General features: G+C 42.1%; 2 protein-coding genes across 2 annotated transcripts in view; both read right to left on the minus strand.

Annotated features, from left to right (window-relative positions):
• Window positions 1-5,487, minus strand: part of LOC104077340 (claudin-3) — a 9,159-nt gene extending 3,672 nt beyond the window's left edge. Inside the window, exon 1 of the mRNA XM_009578532.1 lies at window positions 5,472-5,487. Coding sequence (XP_009576827.1) covers window positions 5,472-5,487 — 16 coding nt within the window. The remainder of the gene's footprint in view (window positions 1-5,471) is intronic.
• Window positions 5,488-17,818: 12,331 nt separating this feature from the next.
• The window catches only part of SHROOM2 (shroom family member 2), a gene marked incomplete at its 5' end in the record, with an annotated part of 43,233 nt that continues 37,304 nt past the window's right edge, over window positions 17,819-23,747 (minus strand). Inside the window, 2 exons of the mRNA XM_009578533.1 lie at window positions 17,819-18,661; window positions 23,195-23,467. Coding sequence (XP_009576828.1) covers window positions 18,395-18,661; window positions 23,195-23,467 — 540 coding nt within the window. The remainder of the gene's footprint in view (window positions 18,662-23,194; window positions 23,468-23,747) is intronic.

The following is a 23,747-nucleotide window of genomic DNA, read 5'->3' on the forward strand; positions in this document are numbered from 1 at the left end:
GAGACACGTTTATTTTTCAGAACTACCGTGGCAAGCATTTCCAAAAGAAAAAAAAAGACCTTTCTCTTGCAGCTGCCAAGTAACACCGGGAGTGAGCTGCAGAGGGCGTCTCCCTCCAGGATTTCACCCAGCTCAGCGGCTGGCGTGCTGTGAGACCTCAAGGAAGAAGGACGAAGAAGGAAGCCCCGTGGCGAGAAGGGCCCCGCTGACGGCTGGGGCTGACAAGCAGCGGTGCCAGGCTTTCGCAGCACCCTCCGCAGCCGCGGACCAGCTTACCCCCTCGGCGGGGGGGGTCCGACGATGCAGGCGCGGAACTCGGCTCCGACACCAGCAGTGCCCTTCCTGTGGGTTTCAAAGATAGAGGCATCCCCTTCAGAAAGGACGAATTTAATCCATCACTAACTTGCTGTTCGCATAAAAAAGCCAAGAAATATTTTTTTTTTTTTTTTCATAAAACCTTTTGGTTCCTGTGCAAATGCTCTTTCCAGCCTTCCGAAAGAAAAAAATGTGAAAATTCAGTCCCTGCATGTTTAGAGCTATATTGGATGAAATACGGTTCAAAGCCCAGATCATATGGCAGACTGTGCTAACACAGACAGCATTGGCATAATCTATTGGCTGGTTTCATGCTTTAGCAATTCCATAAATATTTTGTATTAATTTAATTAGTACAGTAAGATTGCCTATATGGTCTGAATAATACAATGATGTAACACCATCACTATATGAAATTTCCTAAGGCAAATGAACTCATATTCGTTCAGCTACAGGAGGTCTTCTGAATAATTAGCTGGTGTTACTGGCATGCGGTTCTTGATTTGGAAGCTCACTCAGAGCTGCAGATTTCAGCATTCAAAGTTTGCATGCCAGCTATTTCATGGGATGGAGGTAGCCTACAAAGGCAATCCGCCTAGGAGGAACAAGCTAGGTCTACGTGGTGTGCATGCCAGTGGACGAAAAGCATGACGAAACCCCTTTTCACCCAAAGAAACAAGAGAAGCGTGTTAAGAGGCGGCTACGGTTCCATCTCTCGGTGTCCCATGATTTCATCAACATTTTCATTTAAAATCGATTCAGCCCAGTCCAACAAGCATTCCAGCAGCTTCTGGGGACAGTCTTTGGAAAGTCTGGAAACAATAGCTAAAAAAGGAGAGCTGCTTCTACAGGCTTCTCACCTGATAGTCCCTTGCTATCATTTTCTCTCTTAATACATCTTTCATTTCCTTTGTTTGGAAGGGCTTTCTTCCATGGATGTATTTTTAACTAAATACCCTACCCAAGTAAAAGCTAAATGTAAACTTGCTAGTATTCAATGGAAATTTGCACAGAGAAAGCAGAAGCTAACAGTAAAAGATGATACATGCTAGTGAATTCATCCAAATATAGAAACTTGAAGGATCCTTTTGTCTTTATTGCTTATTTTTATTTAAATCAAGCATTGCACAGTGAGTAGCTGTTTATGAAAAGCGTGTTGAGCCATTGCCCTTGTACTTCAGGGACAGAACGAGACATGACTTTCCCCTCTTAGTTACAAGAAACAGATGAGGATGCCTGGGAGCTGTGTTGACTTTCCTACAGCTGCAAGCTTGCTTCTAGGAGGAAAAATGGAAGCAAGCTGCTCTCTCGACTGCCAAGTGGTTTCACAGAGTCTTTTTGGGTCATCTGTGCATCAGGCTTACCTTTAAAAAGAATAAAATGAAATGCTGCAGTCTAAGAGGTAAAGGCCAGTTCTTTGTGGCCACCGTCCCACCTCCTGATGTTCTCAGCAGCAGGAGCAATCAGAAATGGAGCTATACTTGAAATTTTGTCAACACTTCGTTTACTTCCAGTAATTGCTAGTGACAAAAGGCTGTGGCTATGATACCAGTTCTCAGAGCAGAGAAACCGAAATGGCACCAAATGCATTTCACTTCTGGAATTAATACTGGGTCCTCTGAAAAGCTGTTTTAATTACATTCAGCAGTCCATAGCCTCAGCTGGGTTTCAGATCTGCTTTCTAAAACTCAACCTGCCTTAAGCTCCTGAAACAAAGATTTAAAAAAACCTGCAGGTAAATGAGGAACGGAAAAAAAGCTAGTATACTTTCTTAATTAGTGCATTTAAATATAATCGGCCTTTCAGGTTACTGGGTCTCAGACTCCCTCCTGGGGTGAAGGCCTGTGCCAGGGGGTGATGTCCAACTTGTAGGGTGGCATAAGAGAGTGCCCCCAACCATGCAATCACCTGCAAGGCTTGTCTTTAAATGCATCATTTCATATGGTGGGTGGAGGGCCAGATGGCAGTAGCTTTCAGCGGCATGGAGGGAGTTTGCCATTTAGTAGAGGTCCTTTAGAGGTTGGTACGTGCTAGATAATACGTTCCCAGCAGCAGCATCCCCTCTGCTGTATCTCTCTGGACCTCAAGCACCAGGCAGAGCCGGATCGGCCAGTCATCAACACCTGGCACATAGGATCCCAGACACAGACAGAGGCTGCAGGGAAGTGTGAGATGGAGCCGGGGCTGGTCATGTGAATTTGTGAAAGTCTTACACAAGTTACGTGATCCTTGACGTGACACTCAAAGACTGTACTAATGCCCTAGACCCTTGAGTTCAGATGTGTCTGGAAGAGAACTTCAGAAATGTTTTTTATCCTTCTGTCATCACTGTTTCAGCACAGCTCTGGTTGAAGTGTGGCTTTATCTCTAAGGTTATCTTTTTGCTGTGGTTCCTGCCACAAGGGTTGCCAGCAGTGGCTGCTAAATTAGTCTATTCTTAGCTTCTTCAAAAGCTAAAATTTAAATAACACTCAGTGTGGCAATTAAGTTAGCTGCATTTACAACCTCTTCCTTGAATACAGTCTCCGTAACATTCATGAAATCTTGAACCCTGATCTCTCATGTTTAGGTTTCAGCTGTCACTAACATATTCGTTTTCAATTAGAAAAGACAAACTAGTAGGGCATAAAGTCTTAAAAGTCATTATAGAGTATCTCCAGATTTAACATACCTTATGTATCCCCTTCCTCCCAAATGCCAAAATCCAGTGTTATAAATTCTGCTGCTGCCACTTTCTCTTCATGTTTCAAAACAAGCAGACGAAAGAGGTCTTCACTTCTGTTCCACCGAGTAAGAATACATTGAAATTTAGCTGTATAAAAGTTCTTTGCCCATTTCAGGAAAAGATTTTATTTAATTTGCTTTGATGGTAGGATGAAGAAAAACTGATAACGTCTATATATTCCTTGCTGTTTTTTCAGGCTCCAATTTACTTTTCTGTGGTTGAGCCCACCTCAACCTTTTGTTAAATAAAGAAATTTTGCAGGCTTATATGGAGCAGGGCGGCAGTAGTCTTGACCCAGGACCCAGATGACCCCATATTATCATGGTTTCTACAGATTGTTTTGCCTCTGCCTTGAAGGGAGCTCCATTTAGAGCCTAAATAGAACAGTTTAGGGACATGCCAGGAGTGACGGCCCCTGAAAAACCAAGACAGCTACAGTGGCTATGTTGAGACGGGACCCTGTTAGGAAGCTTCAGAAAGCAGGGGGAAGCCCAAAAGCTTGCCTGCTCTGGGTGTCTGGCACAGAGAAAAGAGCGCTAAGGGGTCAGGAGTGTGACTCAGGCAACCTCGTCCAGGTCCCAGAGAGCTCACGGACGACAGGGAAGAAGGGGGCTCTGAATACAGGCTTGGGGCATGGGAAGATGTCACCCAGGAGGAGTCACCTTCCAGCCGAAAGAACGGGAGCTAACGCTGCCTGGTGCCTGCAGGAGAAATGAGGAACGCCTGAAGCACCCAGAGCATCAGCCTGGAGGTGAGGAGGGACTGCCTGCAGAAGGGGGAATGGGAGAGCACACGACCTGCACACAGCAACCTGGTGATGAGATTTTCTTCATAGACATTGGGTGGGTGGTTGAAAGGAGAGCTTTCCAAAAGGGTGGGAGACAATACTTGTTTCTTTGGAAGTGATAGTACAACTAAAATAAAATACACTAAAAATTGTACGAATAGAAGAGCGAAGTATGAGTCTCCCTGTCTGCAGCCCGTCTGCCTGTTGAAAGACGGTTTTGCTTTAGGAATTCTACTGCAACTTGTAACCATCTCGGGGAGGAAGTTCATGGTAAACTCTGCCTATATAAAATACGCACAAAGTTATTTTTCCCAGCCCGTGTAAGCAGGAATTCATTTATTTCCGTTTATTTCATGTTTTAAGCAAATATTTTTGCTTTAGATGTTGCCAGGCACCGCATGCATTTTGAAATTAACATTCAAATCCTGCTTTTGTAAAGTTTTATAGCCTAGATGCAGCTTTATTGGTCTATACTGGACATGGCTTACTAACCAAATCCTTTGTTCAATCTAAGTCTTGCAGCAGAAAGGGAGTTTAAAAAAACCCAACAGCACAGTAATTAAGAAGGTCTCTTCGTAGCAATATCCCTATGATTTAATGCTTGAAAACTTAATTCTTCAATTCCCAGTTGGGAAAACGTTCTTTATAGGAAACAAATAAATATTTAAATCTCTCTCCATCTGTTCTCTATCAGCACTTCATAAAATAAGTCGCATAAAAAAAAAAAGGAGACTTACTTCTGTGAGTCTGAGAGTTGCCTAAGGCTTTGAAGCAGTGTCAGCTGGATGAAGCAAGTTCCAGAAGGGAGGTGGAAAAAAATGCCCGTGCAAATTGTCCAACTTGTTATGCTACCAAATAGGTACCTCACAGTTCCTTGTCACTCTCCCACTAAGTCAACAAAGATGTAGGAAGTCAGTTAATCATTAACATATTATAAAAATATGAAAGCTTTGCCATATGCCATTTTTTCTAATTGCTCTAAAGCACTTACTGAAGTGTATGGGTAGCTTCCATGGAAAATTCATTTTTCTGTAAGACACCCTTTCAGAAAATCTGCCTTTGTGATTACATGATTTTCCAGCCTGAGACCACCACAATGTCCCAGCCTGACAGCTTGAAGGACATCGAATTCTCATCTGAAAGAGAATGAAGTGATTTCATAACCCTTTCTTCTTTGTTAGAGTTTTCCTCCTGTATTTATGCAACCCAAATTAGTGCAGCTCTGCAGTGGGAAGAAATGTAGGGGAGAAGCAGGAGGTTTTCCAAGGAGTAAACTCAAGCTGAACCGGTGTCTTGTTTGACTGTGGCTAGCGGTACCCATACTTTAGTACAAATAGTACATGCTTGCAATCTCAGATGCTTTTTAAAAAAAAAAAACAACACATTTTTTTGATTATGTTATGTTTGCCTTGCTCTGTGGTTTTCCCGTGAATGTAAATAATGGTTCTTACAATTCGTAGGAGAGTTCTTAACTCCGTTCTGGTCTCTCCTCTTTGAAACCTAGAATAACCTATGCTGATCTCCAAACGATGCACTGGCTCCTACAGTGGGAGGACCTTTCCAGGGCTGGTGTTGAAAGACGGGGAAGTTTATTTCATAGAAGTATCCTGAAATGGGAAGCCCTCACTGAAAAATTCTTCTTACCTGTAACACGCACCATGGCTGGTCGTTGCCACCGCTAAAGGCGGCTGCAAAATGGCATTAATCCATATCCTTCAGTTTTCTGCATCACCTTTAATCCAGTTCCCCTCCTCTCTTGCTGTATCTTCCAGCTGACACTGATTCACTGGTTTCATGTGCAGGTAATGCAGCCTGGCAACACAGTCTTCTCTTCTTCTGCGGCTCATCAGGCTGGGGCCTCCCCTCTGGCTGCTCACAGCTAGATGGTGTTCGCTTGTTGGACAGGCAAACTCAGCTACTCAGGCTTTGCTGTTGCGTGCCGACAAGCCCCAACACATACAGACCCCGATGGGCTTGTCTATGTGTTAGACTTGAGTACGGCCTTTTGACATGATGCTGATTCAGAAGGACAGCATCCTTGGGCAGTAGGCAGCTGGCAGATAGATTCCTTTTCTTGGATTTCATAACTGTGCGAGACAAAATTTGCAGGCAAACCTATTGCTGATTTTTACACATGAAGCTGCCGCACGCAGCCTATTTGACTAACCGTGTGATAGGAGTGGCAACACCGACACTACTCCCAGAACAACACTTCTTTGCCCCCCAAATTCTGTATCTCTGACCTATTTCTTCTCAGTCACAAAAAAACATTGTGATGTTTTAAAAATTAAATTGTACAGAAAAATAAGAATTTTGATATATTTGTCAACCGCATCAGTGCAGTGAATTTTAATTCAACTGGAAATCTACAGTGCTTAATCTGTGATAACATAACTAGCAGCATAAGCACCATTACATCAGTGAGAAATACAGTACAGACAAAATGGAATGGAAGCAAGACAGGAAGCAAACGACAGTATTACGTGTTTTTTCTTCTCAGTATATGATTATGACTTCTATAAACGTGTTCCTTTTCAGTGTATTAATGACAAATTATTAGGAAGCAGATGGAAATTAAATAAGTTTCTGACTGCCTTATTTAAAGCAACACATTTTACACATCAGACTTTATTGTTCTTTGAATGCCAATGGTTAATACTTTTTCGAGCAGAAAACATTTGCTTTCTTTCTCCTGTGGCCTTGACCCAAAGTGCATTGAAATCAGTGGGAATAGTTCTGCTGACTTCAAAGACCTTTAGATCAAGCCCAGTCCCTTCTGTGGTTTACAATTTCATTGTTAAATACCACAGAACAGGAAATATTTGTTTCAAGTTATTTTCCCTTTCATTTGCCACGTTGAAAAAAACAGCCTGAGATCAAGATGCTGTGCAAGATACATTGCCCAACGAGCGGTACCAAACAGGCAGCAGACGGAGCCCCGTAAAGAGCTCGGAGGCTCAGGTACAAGCACCTTCTCACTTTTTGTTTCGAGACAAAGGTTACTTCTCCCAGGAAACCCAGCAGCCTCCCTGTGCACAGCTTGCCTGTCTGTGATCGGTGAACTGGGGATTCGAGTTGTTGCATCCTCACTCTTTGTCACCACTTGTCCTCAGCAGATCATCAGACCAACACCTCTCCAAATCCAACCTAAATGTGGGCCTCTAAAACTACAGCTTGAGTCTGAGAAAAATATTTACATAAACACCTTTCCTAGCTGCATACCTTTATGGCCAAGCTAAGTTGTCCTTTGAAACCAGGGAAATTCGGAGATGAGACAGACCCCTCTGTCATGCGAGTTGTGTCGTTTGGTAAAGTGCTTCGTAGCCCAGCAGCAGTAGAGTCTCTGCCCGTTTTGCCTGTGCCTCTTCAAACGCGGATCACAAATACATTATCAACAGTACGTTAAATGACATTGAAAAGCAGGACACTTAAAAGATGAGGATGCGTTTTCAGGGAGCGCACAACCTCGTCACAATCGTTGCCCCGCTGTTGAGGCTAATCCCATAAACAGCCCACTGGACACCTGCATAGATAAACTCCACAGCTGAGCAATAATAAACACCCAAAAGCAAGATGGGCTTTTGAAAGGGTTAAAACCCTTTGCACTTCATCGTGCATGCCTTAAGAAGGGGGAAGAAAGCTTCCAGGCGAGGGGGTTGGAAGCCCTCCAAGTGGGTAGGCTCCGTGTTCCTCTGCAGATGGAGGTGGCCAGCGGTGGTGGGATGGACGGGCCACAGCAGGATCCTCCCTGTGTTGCTAAACACGACCCTGGGGCAGGAGTACTCTTGTCATAGCATGGCAAAGGGCTCGGTTGTTAAACAGCTTGACTTTTGCTTTTAGAGTGGTTGTCACTCTCTTTGTCCTGCCAAACTGGCTAAGGCTGGGAGCGTGCAGCGGTCGGACTGCCCAAGGCTTGCCTCTGAAGAGAGGGACCCGCTGCCAAGCTCAAGGGACTACACGGGGAAACACTACACGTTATCAGGTACTCAACACAATCCCAAACTACGTTCACCCCATTCATCGCTGCCAGCGGGTGCTGCTTGCTTTTATGGTTGATCCCATCAGCTGGGAGGTTCTCTGGCTCCCGAGAACTGGGTAATGGGTTTGTTGTGCTACTGCCATTGTGTCATTGCATTTTGCTGGCTTTGATTTCTCTTCTGTTTTGTGAAGACCCAAAGAAGTGTCGAAAATGCTCAGTCCCTACCAGCCTCTGTGTTAGTTCTGTTGATATTTTTTCTGTCCAGTGTGGGTGAGATTTAAACACATGTTTTAGTCCAACATTCCAGTGGACTCTGACATTATATGAGGGACGTTATATGTTGTCCCTCCTAGAAAGAGAGATGGTGCTCAATGTCCAATTTAGGTATTGGAAGCTGAGAAGCCTGTACTTCACCCACGGCTGGACTTGCTTCCTTCCAAACAAACTTGCACAGCGCTAATACCCCTATCAATGGTCAAATACTTGTTTAGTGCGTCTTCTACCGAAACTATGTCAGAGATCTTTAGTCCAGCATCAACGCCACCAGTAGTGTCCTCAGACTCCCTGCTGACACACTAATAACTCTTTTTTTTTGTTCTTAACTTTTCCTGGATTGCCCTTATTACTGAGCTAGACGACTTGCAGAAACTTCTTATGAAGAAGTCTACCCTTTTACTATCGGTCAGTTAAAAACGAGGGGGAAATGGAAACAAACAGAACACAGCTGCCCAGATTATCTCCAGCATGGGTTGTTTAGACGTTTTCTTCAGAGACCAGCAACCGTAGATCCTTTGGAATGGGCTCAGTATTACTTTTTGAAGCAAAATTGAGATGACGATTACAGACTCAATAATTTCGAGAGAGATGATTTCACTGTGATCGTGACTCAATATGGGCTGATTTAAAACCACAAAATTTGTCTTGGGCGCAGCAAGGAATCGATGTTTTTTCCTGGAGATGCAGAACACAAAAACTCGCATGCAGAAAATGAAGGGCTGCTAAAATTAGATGCACGCTTGTAGTCTTCTGGTTATTCCCAGATACCCCAAAGTAGGTCATTCAAAGCTTAACAAAGACATTTTCCTCAGACTTGTTGACATTTAAAGCCAGTGGAAAAGACCACCTGATGGGAGGATGTTATCAACATGTCACACTCGGGTTTCGCTCCGCCTTGGCAGCGTTTCTGCGCTGCGGGAGCGGCGCAGCTTTACAGCGCCAGGCTTTTTTCACTTCGTTGGAGCTGCCTTAGCAGCTTGTTCTTACCAGCCATTAGAAGTCACAAGAAAATCAAGTTCCTATAAATTTCCATTAAAGGGAACGAAAGTAAGAAATCAATAGAAACCTTTAGCTGGTAACATGTCATGGGGGTTTTAAAGCTTTACAAAGCAACTTCCTGCACAAATCAGGGGGCACTGTTAAAGTACTGCTTTAGGAGAAACTTGGGAATCACGGTTGCTCATCAGCCGATCACGACTATGACCTTGGCTGCGAGAAGATCTTCAGGATCTTTACTGCCACCCTAAAAGGGTTTCTGTGCCTTCACCCCCCTTCCTGATTATCGTCATAGCTGAACAATGACTGTGAGCTTTCAACTGATCAATACCCTATTAAGATTGAGGCAGTAGGAAATAGATGCAAACGTTCTGGCGAGACAGAACAAATAAAATCGGATTCTGCAGAAAGCAAAATAGATGTCTTATGAGCTATCTTATCATCAAAAGCAGGGTACCGGTGGGGAACAGAAGGATGCAGTTCTGTAAAGAGCTCCAGACAGGGCATATTCCTTAAATATGTGAAGGGTAGCTGCTTTTCAAAAGCGTTTTATTGCAGCAACTTTGCCTCAAAGGTAAGCCAGCTCTACTTTTTATCCTTGCGCTAGCCTGTCATTTACCTGGGCGCTGGGGGAACCGCCCCTGCGTTCCCTCAAAGCACGACGTAGCCAGCTTACAAATTACAAGGCAAAGGAGATGCAAGGGCATCGATCCTCCAACAACTTGTGCGGCAGCACACACGGGGGACAGTTTCAAAAAGGGGGGGCAACCACTTGGAAGGAGCTGATGGAGTGAGATCAGCTTTATGTTGGCCCAGGGAAATGTTTTTACGGACAGCTAAGTTTGTCCGTACAGGAACACTGTATACAATGCATTATCTCAGAAAACATGAGGAAACCCAAAACCAAACTAATAACTAACTGAACTAGTATCTGGAGAAGAGTTTGTGGTAATTCCCATAGGTGTGTGCGTGGAGAACTTCTGTAAGGGAAGAAGAAAGATCACTTGACTGAGACGTGCCGCCTGGAGCACTCAAGCCCCACGTGCAAGCTGAGGGCTTGCAAACTCCCACCTATTTTCCTGACCCGTCAGTCTACAAAAGCCACGTGTTATAATTACCTCTGCTCTTTTAAGACCCCAGTTATAAAACCGTTGGCAATATAAATATTTACCGAAGTAGTCACACCTTGGTACGTGACCATGTAATGTAAGAACTTCAAACACAAAAGGTGGATTTATGGTGACCATAAAATTTTCATTCTGGGTTTCCTGACTTCCAGAGACTTAACACCCAACCTTCACACTGCACACTTTCCCCAGTATTGTACTCCTGACACCCTTGAACATTTGCACCTAATTTTCATTTTCATGTGTCTGTCTTGTGCTCGCTGGTTTGTGATAGGACTTTCTCTGCTAAATGAGTCTCATTTTGTATGTGGTGCTGTGTAGCACATACACAGCAATCTTTAAATCTCAGTTTTGATAGTCTCTCTGCTCTCTAATAATTTAGATGAGTCTTTTCTCATGTTTTCCAGTATTTCAACACCTTTGCGTTGGATATGGGTAGTAGAATTAGACACAATATTTTAGAAAGCTTAGAAAGTTTTCAGTAATATTGCATAGCACGATACTACTTTCCCCATGTTCCCCTTCTCTTCCAAGGCACTGTTTCAGCCTTTTTCCTAGAGCACAGAGTTCATATGAGCTGTTCATTGACTGTGACCCCAAGCAGGTTTGAGAGTCACTGCTTTTTGGTCTATGTTCCATCACCCCGTCCATGCGATCTCCATCACTTGCTCCTTGATTAATTGCTTTGCGTGTCACCGTATGAAATGGCAATTTTTTTTGAACACACCCAGACTACCAATTTTGCTCTATACAACTTTCCTTTTCATTGTTTGCCATGTATGTGGCAAGTGGTGACCATTACCACCGTGCCTCTTTTGTAATCAATCACCTCTCTTATTTGTGTGGTGGAACTGCCCATCGCATAAAAATGCTAGTCTAAATAACTCCACCTTTGCAAAACCACTATGACAACAGAGTTTACTCACCTAGTTCTTTTTTTCCCCACTGCAGTAAAAATAGGAGGAAAAGCTATTTTGTTTACTCCTCAAACTATAAATGTATACAAACACACAGAGAGTATTTGGAGAGTGACTGAAGAGTTTTGTAAAAATCCGTAGATCTCAAACCCCAGAGACATACAGTCTATATTCAAATCAGAAGGATTCAGTCTGTGCAGGCATTTGACAAACGGACCTGCAGTTAATGCTGTGTACCGCACTACCTGGGCTTTTAGGATTTAATGCTGAATTAGGCACCTAAGGCATGGATTAATCCCACTTTTGATTTCAATGCCTAAATTAGGAGCTTTGTCTTCCTAGAGAAAGAGAAGGAGGTGGGGAAGGGCGAGGTATTTGGGTTGAACCAAGCTCTTTTGGTAACCTTATGTCAGCTTGCCTATGGAGGGAATCAAGGACAATTAGGCTCCTAATTTAGGCCCCCAGCTATGTACCTAAATAGTAATCCAGATCTAGCAGTCCATATGCACTGAAGAGGAAGAGTTAGACTTCAACACTGATATTAGTATCAGTGTCTGCATCCAGGCACCTCAGACTAGAAAAAAAAACGGGAGAAAGGTGTATCTGTAGCTTTATCCTCAAGAGCCTTTGGCACTTACCTTAATGCTGCAGTTAGCCAGCACTTTAAGCTTGGATTTAGAGCCTGATGTTGCAGCCTGCAGCTGGAGGGTAGGTAGGGCAGCAGGGCAGATCCTGGTGACCCTTCTCCCTGGACTATTTCTGGTTTTGAATTCACGGATTGCCTACCATGAACTATGTAAGTAGTCCTAGGTGCAGAAACCCAAGACCCTCCACACTCCCTATGGATATCCAAATGCCTGGGCTGAATATTTAGGCCTGCTTTGCTTCTGGCTTTCTAAATCATGCTTGCCTGGCAGCACGTGATGGTCCAGCTTAAGCAGGAATTAGATATTGCTCTGCCCTCAACCTTTTGATTGGTAAAGCAAGCTCTTCAGAGGTGGCAATTGTGGAAGCAAAACCCCGGAGAACAAGCCAGGTTTGGTCACTTGGTGAGTGTGCGGTGTGCTGTACAAGGTGGAAAACACCCTCATCTCACAACCCAGCTGACTTCAGCATCTCAGCACGCCCAGCTAGCGGGGCTGTTTAGGGAATTTAGGATGACTAGAGCGGAAAGATGACTTCTTCCCCAGCGCTGAGTGCTCGCTAGTGCCAGAGAGCTGTGCCAGCGTCTCCTGAGCCAAGAAACGGGCGTTTCCGAGTGCATTTAAGAGCACGATGGTCTCCTCCTAACACAGTGAGACCTGAGAGTCCAAAATTCCGAGTTGTTCCCCATAAATTTATATTTCAAAGATCCTTTAAGGTTTTTTTACACTACAGTAATGAGAAATGCCTGCCCTAGCATATAGAGACAGTATGGTTTTGCTGTATCACAGATGGAGGAAGAGGAAAGCAGGAAATTCACAGCCCTGATGCACTTTATTTTAGTTTTTCTTCCTTCAGGGCACTGATCCTTCCGGGTTTTCTTAGTTTTCACTTCCTTGAGATCTGTATCGCCCCACGATTAATAAAAAGAACTTGATCTGCTCCACCCCTTTCAGGTCAGCGCTGGCCTCTTCGATCATCGCAGCTTGATTTCCCTTTTTATCTTTGGAGGACCCATACCTGCCTGTGAAAGCTGCTGAAGCTGTAGCTCTTGGGAGTGGCTATGAATGGTACTCACAAGACTCATGCTTTTCTATTTAGATACTGAGATAAATAATCTTACCTTCCATCGCTTGTTATTTAGTCTGCAATTGCTCATTGTATTTTATTTCTCTGAGGCTGCTAGAAAAGACACAAGCCTAATTTACCAGTAACAAACACCTTATGAGGACAGCTGGGAAGTGAAACAGATGTTGAAACTAAACGCTTGAAACAATCTTCATCAGGCGGATTTTGTTAATTCCTCGGGCTTTTGGACTTTACAGCTATACCAAAATACCGTTTTGGTAAAACTCTTGTAACTATACATCCTCTACCAGGTTTAGAAAATATGCTCTCTCTCAGGGGGCCAGCAAATGATGCTACCGCAAGGAACAGCGGCAAACTAGCAACTCTTGGTAATGCATGTCAGACCACAGCTTTTTCACAGACAATACTGGCTCCTCTTATGGAAGCTGCTTGGAATGAATAAAGTCTAGTTAACATAGTTGCAACCTAGTATGTGCTTAAGAAAAGCCTTTCTTTCACTAACTCCATTAAAATATATGAACACAGATCTAGAATTCTTGAGTATTCTCACCTGTGACTTGTAGCATGCAGGCTTCATTGAAATACCATTTTGCTGGAGATTTATGTTACTGAAAATAAGTATGATTATTCTTCTGTATCTTTCAACACCTTATACATCTTCAGCTCCACTGTCACAAATCTATTTGCTTTAATTAAAATCTCTCCGGTGTTAAGACAGGCAATCACAAATAGCAAATACAGTATTTTAATAAAAGTGGATATGTGGCGGGAATCTGGTTGTTCTCTAGTGGTACTACTGTATTTTAGGTTAACAGCTCACACCTAGCGAGCAGGAGATGCACAGAATTCCTCATCCTGCTTCATCCCAGAAGAGATGGCAGAAACCACCACCTTAGTATCCCACCCATGGCAGCAGCCAGCACCAGGCAAGGTTTTCAAACGAACCAGCAGGCAATAGGTAATGACAGTTAGTGGCTAAGTTTCTTGTTAACCTTACCATTTTCCAGTTTGTTGCATCCAGAAGAATTAGAGGAAATGAGAATTAGATTTGTAGCAATAGACTCCACTAATACTGACATGTTTGGCAGTAGCACAAAGCACAGCCTCGTCACCAGGCCATCTCCCCCTGCCAAGTTTAGAAGACTGCCTCCAAGACAGAGATAGCAAAGCACCTAAAAATGAAGCTGTTGTGAGAATTTTTAACATAGGAGGGAAAAAAAAAAAAAAGGCATTTTACTAGCTTGGTTCTCAGGAAAGGCTCAACTGCTTTGACTGAAATAAAACTCTTAGCCCAAGATAAACAACAGCCCTATAAAGTATCTGCCCATAGGGCTACGACTGAGAAAAAGGTCCGAAGCGTGGCCCGTCTTGAAAAGATTATGCCTGCTCTGCTTGGAGGTGTGCTGTTGTAGTCTGGGGGAGAAACTACCGTCTGCTATTTGAACTACATTGAATTTACTTAATCCAGATTTTCTCCTGAGGTGTATTAAATTACAATTAAGTTAACCTACTTCAAATGGAACAACTTTATTCATAGAAACATTATCAAAACAGTAGGTAGGGAGAATGAAACCCAGGATTTCAGAGGTGAACTGCTAAACCACATGGGTAACCCGTTGTACAATTTGTGGATCATTATAATTAGTTAAGTTACAGACTGGAACTGTGGTAAGTGAATGTGATGTCCAATTTACCACTGCTGACAATTGACAATATATAGTCCAGCACTTTTAAGATGTAATTATTAATTTTTATAACATCTGCTCTGTGGGCAGGTTCCGCCCAGGTATGTAGAAAAACCAATTTATACTCTAAAAAACCCCACAACTGAGAAGCCCTTAATTAGGACAAACCTATGAACTTCTGCAATAAATGACTGGACACCATTAAAATAGGAGTTACTATTCTACTGCACACCCATCATAACGCCTTGCTAGCTACTGGATTGCCAACAGATTACTTCAGCGGTAAAAACACCAGAATTAATCAATAGAGCTTGTTTAGGAAAGAACACCGTAAAACAGTGACTCCTTTGAAATCTGAGGGCCTCAAATACCCCAAAACAGAAAATAAAGAGCCTAATTTCAGTTTAAAGAAAAGCAATTTTTTCCAATTCAAACAGTACACAAAAACTAGACTCTTATAGCTGCCATCCTGGATTATACCAAGTGCCCAGGAAAGCAGGCACAAAGAGATGGGTCCATGTACATGCAGAGGGAGACAAGGGGGTGAAAAGCATCGTTAGAAGTTTAGGTAAGTCCTACAAACACCCAAGTATTTTTCCTTCCTTAACTTCCTTTTCCTGGATAGTTTCTACGATAAAGGCATTCACAGACAATTAATTTCCAGGATGATTTATCAAGCCATAAAACGTTATCTGTGGTCACCTCTACAACAGATTTGTCCACACTTGACAGCGTTTCTGAGTAAGGCAGAAGATTCTGCAGTTAACCTGAAAACCCCCATTAAATTGAAATTAAACAGTTTCTGTGGAAGACTGTCAGAGATAGAGAGTTCACAGTGATCTGTTCTTGCAAAAAATCTTGAGAACCACTGACTTCAGATATTTCCGGATGAAGCCAAAACAATGTAATTGCCCAAGTAGAAAAATCGTAACTCCTTCCCTGGTATATACTCCGTAAGACGCGAGAGACTGATTTATTTTATCCACCTCATAACACATCTTCCTTTCTGCCCTCTCATACTCACACACTTAAAATACTAAATAGACATGAACACATTTCTGGCACGCACTTACACTGGGAACTTGAGAATGATCAAGTCAGTCAACATGCTAAATAATCTGTGAAAAGACAGCAAGCTACTTCAGACTGTCAGGTAACTGGCCTGGCCTTTAAAAGCTATAGGCACTGTTGATGGGTATCACGAGATGGCTAACACCGCACAGCAAAACAGTAGGTTTTGACAGTTAAAACTGCACACAAAAACTAACTCTACATTGAAATATACAGTTTATTTTCTCAAAGTCAAGCAATACCATTTGTCAGTAGGTAAGTGTTAAGTGTCAGGCAGGAAAACTGTACATTTTCACTCTGGGCTCCAGGATCCAAACAGTTGGAGAAACGTAGTGGAAATCTTTCACTATACAAAGAGATCTAGAATTGAGAACAACATAAGGTGAAGACACAGCCATCCCCCGGATGCCAAAGGCAAAACATTAGCACCAGATTTTTTCAAAAAGCAACAGTATAGCTATTTACAGATTTACATGTAACATTGGGAGGCAACCATCTTCAGGTTCTCAGGGTGAGAAATTTTCAACACAGTTTTAAAAAAGGAAAGGAGAGAATGGTGTCTACGCAACTGTTCTGTGAAAAGGATAATACATATAGCATTCACAATATTGCTACCTTTTATCAGAAAGATCTAAATCAAAGTACTGTATACAAACACATTGTAATTATATTATTATTCACATTTCACATACACATTTCAGAGTAACCACAATATGTAAAATTTTTAAAATGCCACAGATAAAACAACGCACACTTTTCTCCAAGCTAAAAGACAAGCATAATTTATTTGGGAATTGTTTAGTTTTGGGTTTGTTATGGTTAAGGGATAAGTTTAAGGACAAAGGGATCACTCGTCCTAGGAACATAGCAGCAAATAACTGTGAGATGCCAGAGACTACATTTCTGAACTAGGAGGAAGAAACGAAGGTCAGCTGCAGGTCTTGTAAAATGGTAGCTCCATTTGACCTCAGCTGATACACATCAACATGATTTCATTAAAGATTTGGTCCAGGTATACGAAGTAGTGCACTATAAGGGGGGCAACAGTCCTTTTAACGTTTGCATCTGTCTGTAGAGGAACTGGTTCCAGAAGATTTTTGCTCCCCAGTTCCCCAACTTGCAAGGAATTTGCTGACCAGCACCTCTCCAGTTCTCACCGCAAAAGAGAGGATTCAGGTAAGAAGGACGGAAAAACTTTTGTGAATGCTGCCACTGCAGGCATAGTGGGAAGAATTATTTTCTCTCTCTTTTCAACACCTAACTACTTGTATTTTCAACCTGCTTAGCTGCAGACTGGCATTCACATCTGCCTCAAAAATGGCTTCTTGTTGGGCAACGTGTTTGTCTATGGATAGATAAATGTTTTCCGTACTACAATGTAAGTGGCATGTACACAAAGTCATCCAAGACTTTCCTTTGCCTGCAAAACTTTATCTTAACATAGAACTTGACATTTAGGCACTACAGAATTTCTCTATAGATATCTGAGCAAGTCAATGTAACCTTTTACTGCGCTAAAACATGAGTTAGCACCTCTTTTTAGAGCTACTGGAAATCATCTGTTATAAGTCAATGGCAGTGTTACTAGAACACAACCAGTAATCTGATACTGTGAACTAGCATCCTCTCATTAATCATTGTGCAATGGAAAAAACAAACAAAACCCACTTATGTTCACAGTTACAAAGCATAGTTGCTCCAAATAATGCACAGTATTTACAGGGCAGAAATTGTTTATATTGCATTTGGTAGACTGAGAAAGAGGAAAGAATGAACAGCATTATGTAGGTCAACTGGAGTATAACTTAACTGTTTATATATACAACCATCACAATGTTGAGCAATCAGAAGAAATATAGAAGCAGTGTCCTTAGCCTACATTTATTTTCATAGTGTAGCAGTTTTGGGGGAGGAAGAATAAAAACATGCATAAAAACCACAAGAAAGAGCAAATGAGCTTTCTAAATAATTTAGATGATAAATTTTTTGAACAAAATCAGCACAGTACTTCCAGCCTGTTTCTTAAATCAAGTACAACTTGGTAAAGAAAATCACTTGCACTGCAGTAAGAAGGTGTACAGCTATGTCTTGCAAAATAATTTTAAAAAAAATCTTCAGCAAGGTAGCCATTAGGTGATTCGCAAGCTGGTTTAAGAAGCGTTTAACTGAGACTGATTGTAGAGTTATTTTCTGCAAGGGGAAAGTGCCATCCCATATACAATATTACAAAAAAGTGTCTGATGCCACAGGATCAGAGTGACACTACATTTCAGCAATCTGAATATATTAGCTATAAGAGGCACGCTTCCCCTATTTAATGTGTCTTTAAAAAAAATAAAAAGCCACTAAATTTAGAGCTTCTAAATTTGTGTGCATTCATAAATTGCTGTTGGGTTTCCCAGCAGTCTGTACAGCATCTGAACATAAAGAAAGTATACAACCTATTCTAAAAAACACTGTTGTTTGCATGCACAACCGCCACAGACTTTCAACTTACTGAGCAGAAAGGTTAAGAGTCTATCCTTTTCTGTGGAGCTGTCTGTAAGTTAAGCAATGAGAAACAGCTGTAGAGTCCGGCAATAAAAATGTGTTCTAAAAAATTAAATACATCATCCCAAAAAAGAGAAAGAGAGCATTATTGCTGTTGTGAGAGCTATTTTTCTCTTGTGCACTTCTTTCTCTACTGGACACTCAAACGAGCCAAAATACTCATTTGTATACTTGGAAACTCCCCCATCCCTTCCTTCTTTCCCGTTTTTCACTTCCTTGGTCAAACTCAGTCCTCTCATTTGAGCCGTTCAGGTTGGAGGCTATCGGTCAGACACTTCAGTTGCTCCTCCCCCAGCTTGATCTTGTCCTCAAGCTCTCGCTGCTCAATGATGAGGGCCGACTTCATTTTTACAAAGTGCTCATAGTCTGCTAAGTTCTCCTCACTCAAGTAGTTTGCTAGAATGTCAAAGACGATGCGTTCTCGACGATCCAGGTTTTCCTTCAGTTCTTTTGCATCTTCGTGTTGCTGGGTCAGCAGCTTCTGCTTCTCTACCAATGTCCGCTTAGGAGAAAAGAAAAACAGTTAAAAATTCGCTGGGTTTACCAGGCTGGGAGAACAGCTTCAGCATTTAAGTCTCAAGTCTGTTTTATCTGCAAAGACAAAGACTTTCCTGAATACTTAGAGAGGTGGAATAAGAGTGCTCCTTAAAGCAATAAAATGCATCAACGAACAGGAAAAACATGTAGTGAATCAATGAAAGATGCACCATTAATTTCTATTGGCCTCAATAGCAAGAGCTTCAAAGACTACATTACTATTTAATAGTTCAAAATAGTTATATAAAATACAGTTGCCTTTGAGAAACACCAAGTTCTCCAAATTCTTCACTCAGCAACAACTTACATCTTCAATACACAGTGCCGAACTTCCACACTGAAACAGCTGTGGTTAGAGAACCCACAAACAGACTAATTAACAGAGTGATTTGTTTTTACACAGCTCCTGACACTGCGGTATTTTGCAGTTCTGCTGCAATCCGCATGGCTTCTCCACGAGACGTGAAGTCGTGTCGTCTTAAGATACGAGCAAGAGCGAGAGCTGGGGCAAGATAATAGGAGGGAAGTAAAAAAAAAAAAGCATCATCTTCCCAAAAGGGCTGTGAACTTTCTGCTTCATGCCCTCACAAGAGACAAAATAGGAAAAAGGGAGGTTGGATGGAGAAACACACAAAGAAAAAGGACAGGAGCTATATCTCATTCACACATATGTACAAGCATGAAGGGTGAGGTACATCTCACCCAACTTCCCCTGTCTACACAGTAGACAGCCACATCTGAATCACTCAGCTACACTCCTTTTGCAGCATATGGAAAGAAACAGGAGCATTATTAATCTGACCTATTTCAGATGTCTACCTGATTGCCTTTTTCCAGCGACAGAATATGGCTGGCCTACTCTGATGTAAATAATTCCTGTACAGACTTCAGAACTTAATTAAAAAGTGCCTCTAAGAGGTCCTACTCCGTATCTGTTAGCTTTGCTTCAGAGATGAATTTTCTTTGAGAACCTGTGTCTTCAAATAAACCACAGTCTGTTCAAATAAACGTGTCCATTTTTTTCATTTGGACTTTATGTTAAATCACACATGCTATAATAAGCCTAAGGATTTACAGAGAACTGTTTTTCTAGACTGCAAAATAGAGTACTTTCAAGATGGAACTGTGAGACAGAGGGGGATACAGACCAGCAAGCTTTAATAGACCTATCAGTCAGAAATGCACATGTATTCCGTGCTGCCTCTTTTTCTATAGACAGCACAAAGCTCAGAGGGTGAAACGCTTTCAGACTTGCGCTCTCAATGTACTGAAAATATACAGCGTAGATTAACTCAGGATTCAAGACAGCTATGGAAGACAAGTCACAGAAATCACACATTATTAGAAAAACCACAGTTCAAGTCTTCCTTTGAGTGTCTGCTAGGGAAAAAATCCCACTGCAAGTTGCAAGCAGAACTATCTGCTGCAAAGAGATGGAAGTACTGTTCTCCTAAATTCACCAGGGGAATTAGCAGCCAAGCCCAAACTCAGGAGCGTGGCTAGACCGCTCCCCAGGGCAGCCTTGCAGCTTGTGTGTACGCTGAGAAGCAGAAGAAGAATTAGACAGAATTTGATGAACGCAAGAGAGCATATATCAACCAGCTGGTAGCTCAGCTGTAGAGTTACCCGCCTAACCTTGGGATGAAATAGCTCTGTTTTTCAAGCCATTCGCTGTTATTGTCAACAGACATAAGAACAATCAAATGTTTAGTCCTTCATAACAATTCCTGAGATTTAGGTTGTATGGTTTCTTCTTACCAAGCCTATGGCACGACTTTAAGATGAAGTAACCTGACAGTTTAAGGAAAGTAAACACTACTTTTGTTATGAACTTTGCATGACACCTTAGTACCTCTGCCCTTGTGGAGGTTTAGGGAATACTAAGAGAAGTGGGATGCAGAAAGGTAGGAGGCAAATGAGAAACCTCTTGAATTTGCTTTTACCTCTGTCAAAGACAACTGACACTAGAAAGCCTGTTTTGAAGGGTAAAGTGGAACACACTGTAGGAGGCTCGAGACACCATTCTTGAGGAGGTTCTTTGAGCAATGGGTAAATGGCTCACCGGGCCTAAAGGCGTAAATGATGTCAGATGGTTTAATCTGACCAACTTGAACCAACCAAAGCCAAGCAGAGTGCAGAAGGGTTTTTTGCAGTTAGCAGTGATCTGAAGCCCCAGCCAAACACAGGCCATCTGAAGCTCCTCTGATGGAACAATCTCTGGCTCTTTCTATTGAGAGTCTTTCTCAAGAATTGTTTGCTGGTTTGAACCACAGCCATATGAAGAGGGACTCCCTCCATGTATTTGACTTCCCAGCATCCAGTTCCTAAACTACTATCCCTGGCACTTGTCTCTAGCCTTGCAATAACAGGTTTTGTGGGTCTAGGCACCCGATCACATCTGTGGACTGCTGGTTCAGCGCTTTAGGGTTCTCAACACACTCTGGCTTTGATTGATAAGGAAAGTAATGAGAAGACACTGGTCTCACTGTGTGGAAGGAAGGGGGCTGGTAGCTATTTCAGATGAAGTCCCTTTCAGAAGCTAAAGCTGAAATACCTGATACCGTTCCTTATGGCAAGAGTCCTATGACAGAGCACCTAATAGTCAGAATATTAATTCAGCAGTGATTATTTGCCTGCTGACAGACTGTTTATTTAGAAAGCCTGCTGAGCTGCTGGTGGTTCCTAGAAAGTGGAAAACTATCAGAGTAATGTTTATTAGACAACATCAGCTTCAAAAAAAAAAAAAAAAAAAAAAAAAAATCAGTGATCACTAGGGATATGATTCCCAGGGATGGAAGTAATCTCCCCTGTTTTATTTATACGGTACATTAGTAGTACACCAAATATCATTATGTGACCTACAAAATACCAAAGGACAACCAAAAAAGCCACACACGCCAGTCTAAATTCAAAGAAATGCACATGTAACCCTATATGCATTGTATTTATAGTCAAAGTACCTGGGGACTTGACGCATCTGAGAAGCATCTCTGACCAACACTTTTAGATATATTTCTCATGTTACTATGGCAAGATTTTGGTGTCAGAAGATGAATTAGGGATTGAAGTATGTTAGGAATTTGGATTTCTGTCAGTCTAAATTTGACAGCAGAGCACACAGACAATTTCTGCCTGCCCTTACTACACCACCTACTCACCTTCTTCCTTTTCCACACCTAGCTAATAGGCTATTTTTATCACAGCTCTCAAACTGTGTTTCCTATATGCTCATATCATCTGGTAGCTCTTTCGCCAGCTCACACTCCCATCTTTGAGCCCATTAGGCAACTGCAACCACATTTGGAAAAAAGTAGTCTAAAGAAAGATTAAATTTCTTTAAGTTTCAGAAGCTTTGATCTGCCCTCTAATAAGCTGTCAAATATCTTCCCTTCGCCTCAGTCAGAGAGGGGTCTGGACAGCCATTAAACAAGTATGTTTGGCAGCAGCTAGGGCCAAACAGCAAAAACACGGTTTCAGACTAGTCCCAGCACTTACTGGTTCTTATGGGTGAAACAACAGAGCACGCTGAAGAAACACAACATGAATCCACAGCCCATGGAAAAAATTCTGTTACAACACTTAGGTGGACTGCTGGCATTTCAGTCCACAGCTACAAGCCAAAAATCCCACTTCACATTCATTTAACTGTAGAAGCTAAACTCACTTGACACATACCCGCCCCCCACCCTCTCTCTATTTATTTTAGCCTTTAAGTTTCACACACGTCTACATTTCTCCTTTGGGGCATATCTGTATCGCTAGATATCTGCTTCCCAGCTAAGGCCTGTTGGGATTTGGAGCTAAACAAAGTGCTGCCAGCAGAGGTGGGGTCCAACAGGTAAGAGCACCTCAAACGCTCCTGAAATTTTCACATCTGCTGGGATTCTTCCACATTGCTACCGGGCTATTCTGGTTGAGTAAAACATGTTTTCTATTGAAAAATTCTTTTTGTAATGTCCCTCTCCTGCCCGCCCCCCAAAAAACCTTTTTTTTTTTTTTTAAAAGACTTGTCCTTCTGTCATTTTTTGCTCTTGTTCCTTGCTAGGTATTGCGGAGGAAGCTGTAGTAGATGAGAAACATTTTCTTTGTAACAACCTTACAGATTTTTATCAAGATCCTTGTTGAGTATAAAGAAGTCTGTAAGCTTTCTGCATAACAGCACAAAGTGACACTCCTTTTCCCATCTTGAATTGTTAGAACATTTGTCTCCTTTTTAAACTCTTATCAGTAGTTCCCCTCTTTCTTTAAAGAAACTTTTGCTAAGTCTATTTTCCAATATGTTGCACCCCAAAACATCACTTTTTCTCACAAAGCCACTTGTAGTTTTAATATTCCAAGCAAAAGCAAGGCAAAAAGAAATCTAAAGAAAATGGCCTTATGAGATTTGTCCATTCACTATCCCTCACCTTGAGCTCTGCAATTTAGATAAACAAAACCAAGCAAAAATCCCCACACCAGGTTCAGTAAATGCAGTGATATTATTTTTGGCCTTTCTCACCCGTTCTTCTGGAGAGGTATTTTCATCCAGGTTATTAAGGGCATTTTCCACCCGCGCCAGACGACCTGATAGTGACAGCAGGAGGTTGACCACTTTGTCAAGGTCGCCAATAAACATCTTGAATTTGTCAAACTCATTTGGTTTGCAGACTTCTTTCACAATGGCCTCTACCTCCTCTCCCAGTATATTGTTTGCTTGGATGTCTTCCAGAAGAGTCTCCCGTGCTTCCCTGAGCACCTGCAGCTTCCTACTAATGCTGTCAATAAGTTCTTGCTGTGGAAAATAAAGGGAATGAGAATTTATTAGCACTAATGCATTTCTCCTCACTTCCGAAAGTCATGTCAGAAATCTAGCATTTTAATACATTGAAACTTCCATGTGGCTTTGACAATGAGTGCATTCCAAATAAATATATGTTTACGTATACCTCTAAGGTCTATACCTCTGAATTCAAAGGTTCAGGATGTAGGTCTACGATGCTCAGCTTGTGACCTGTGTTAAAGCAATTTACCTCTGTGGCAAAAGATGAAGGACTCCCCCTTCCCCAGCAAGC

Source organism: Fulmarus glacialis, unplaced genomic scaffold (genome assembly GCF_000690835.1).
Source record: "Fulmarus glacialis isolate BGI_N327 unplaced genomic scaffold, ASM69083v1 scaffold31945, whole genome shotgun sequence".
In the NCBI taxonomy this organism is placed as follows: Eukaryota; Metazoa; Chordata; class Aves; order Procellariiformes; family Procellariidae; genus Fulmarus; species Fulmarus glacialis.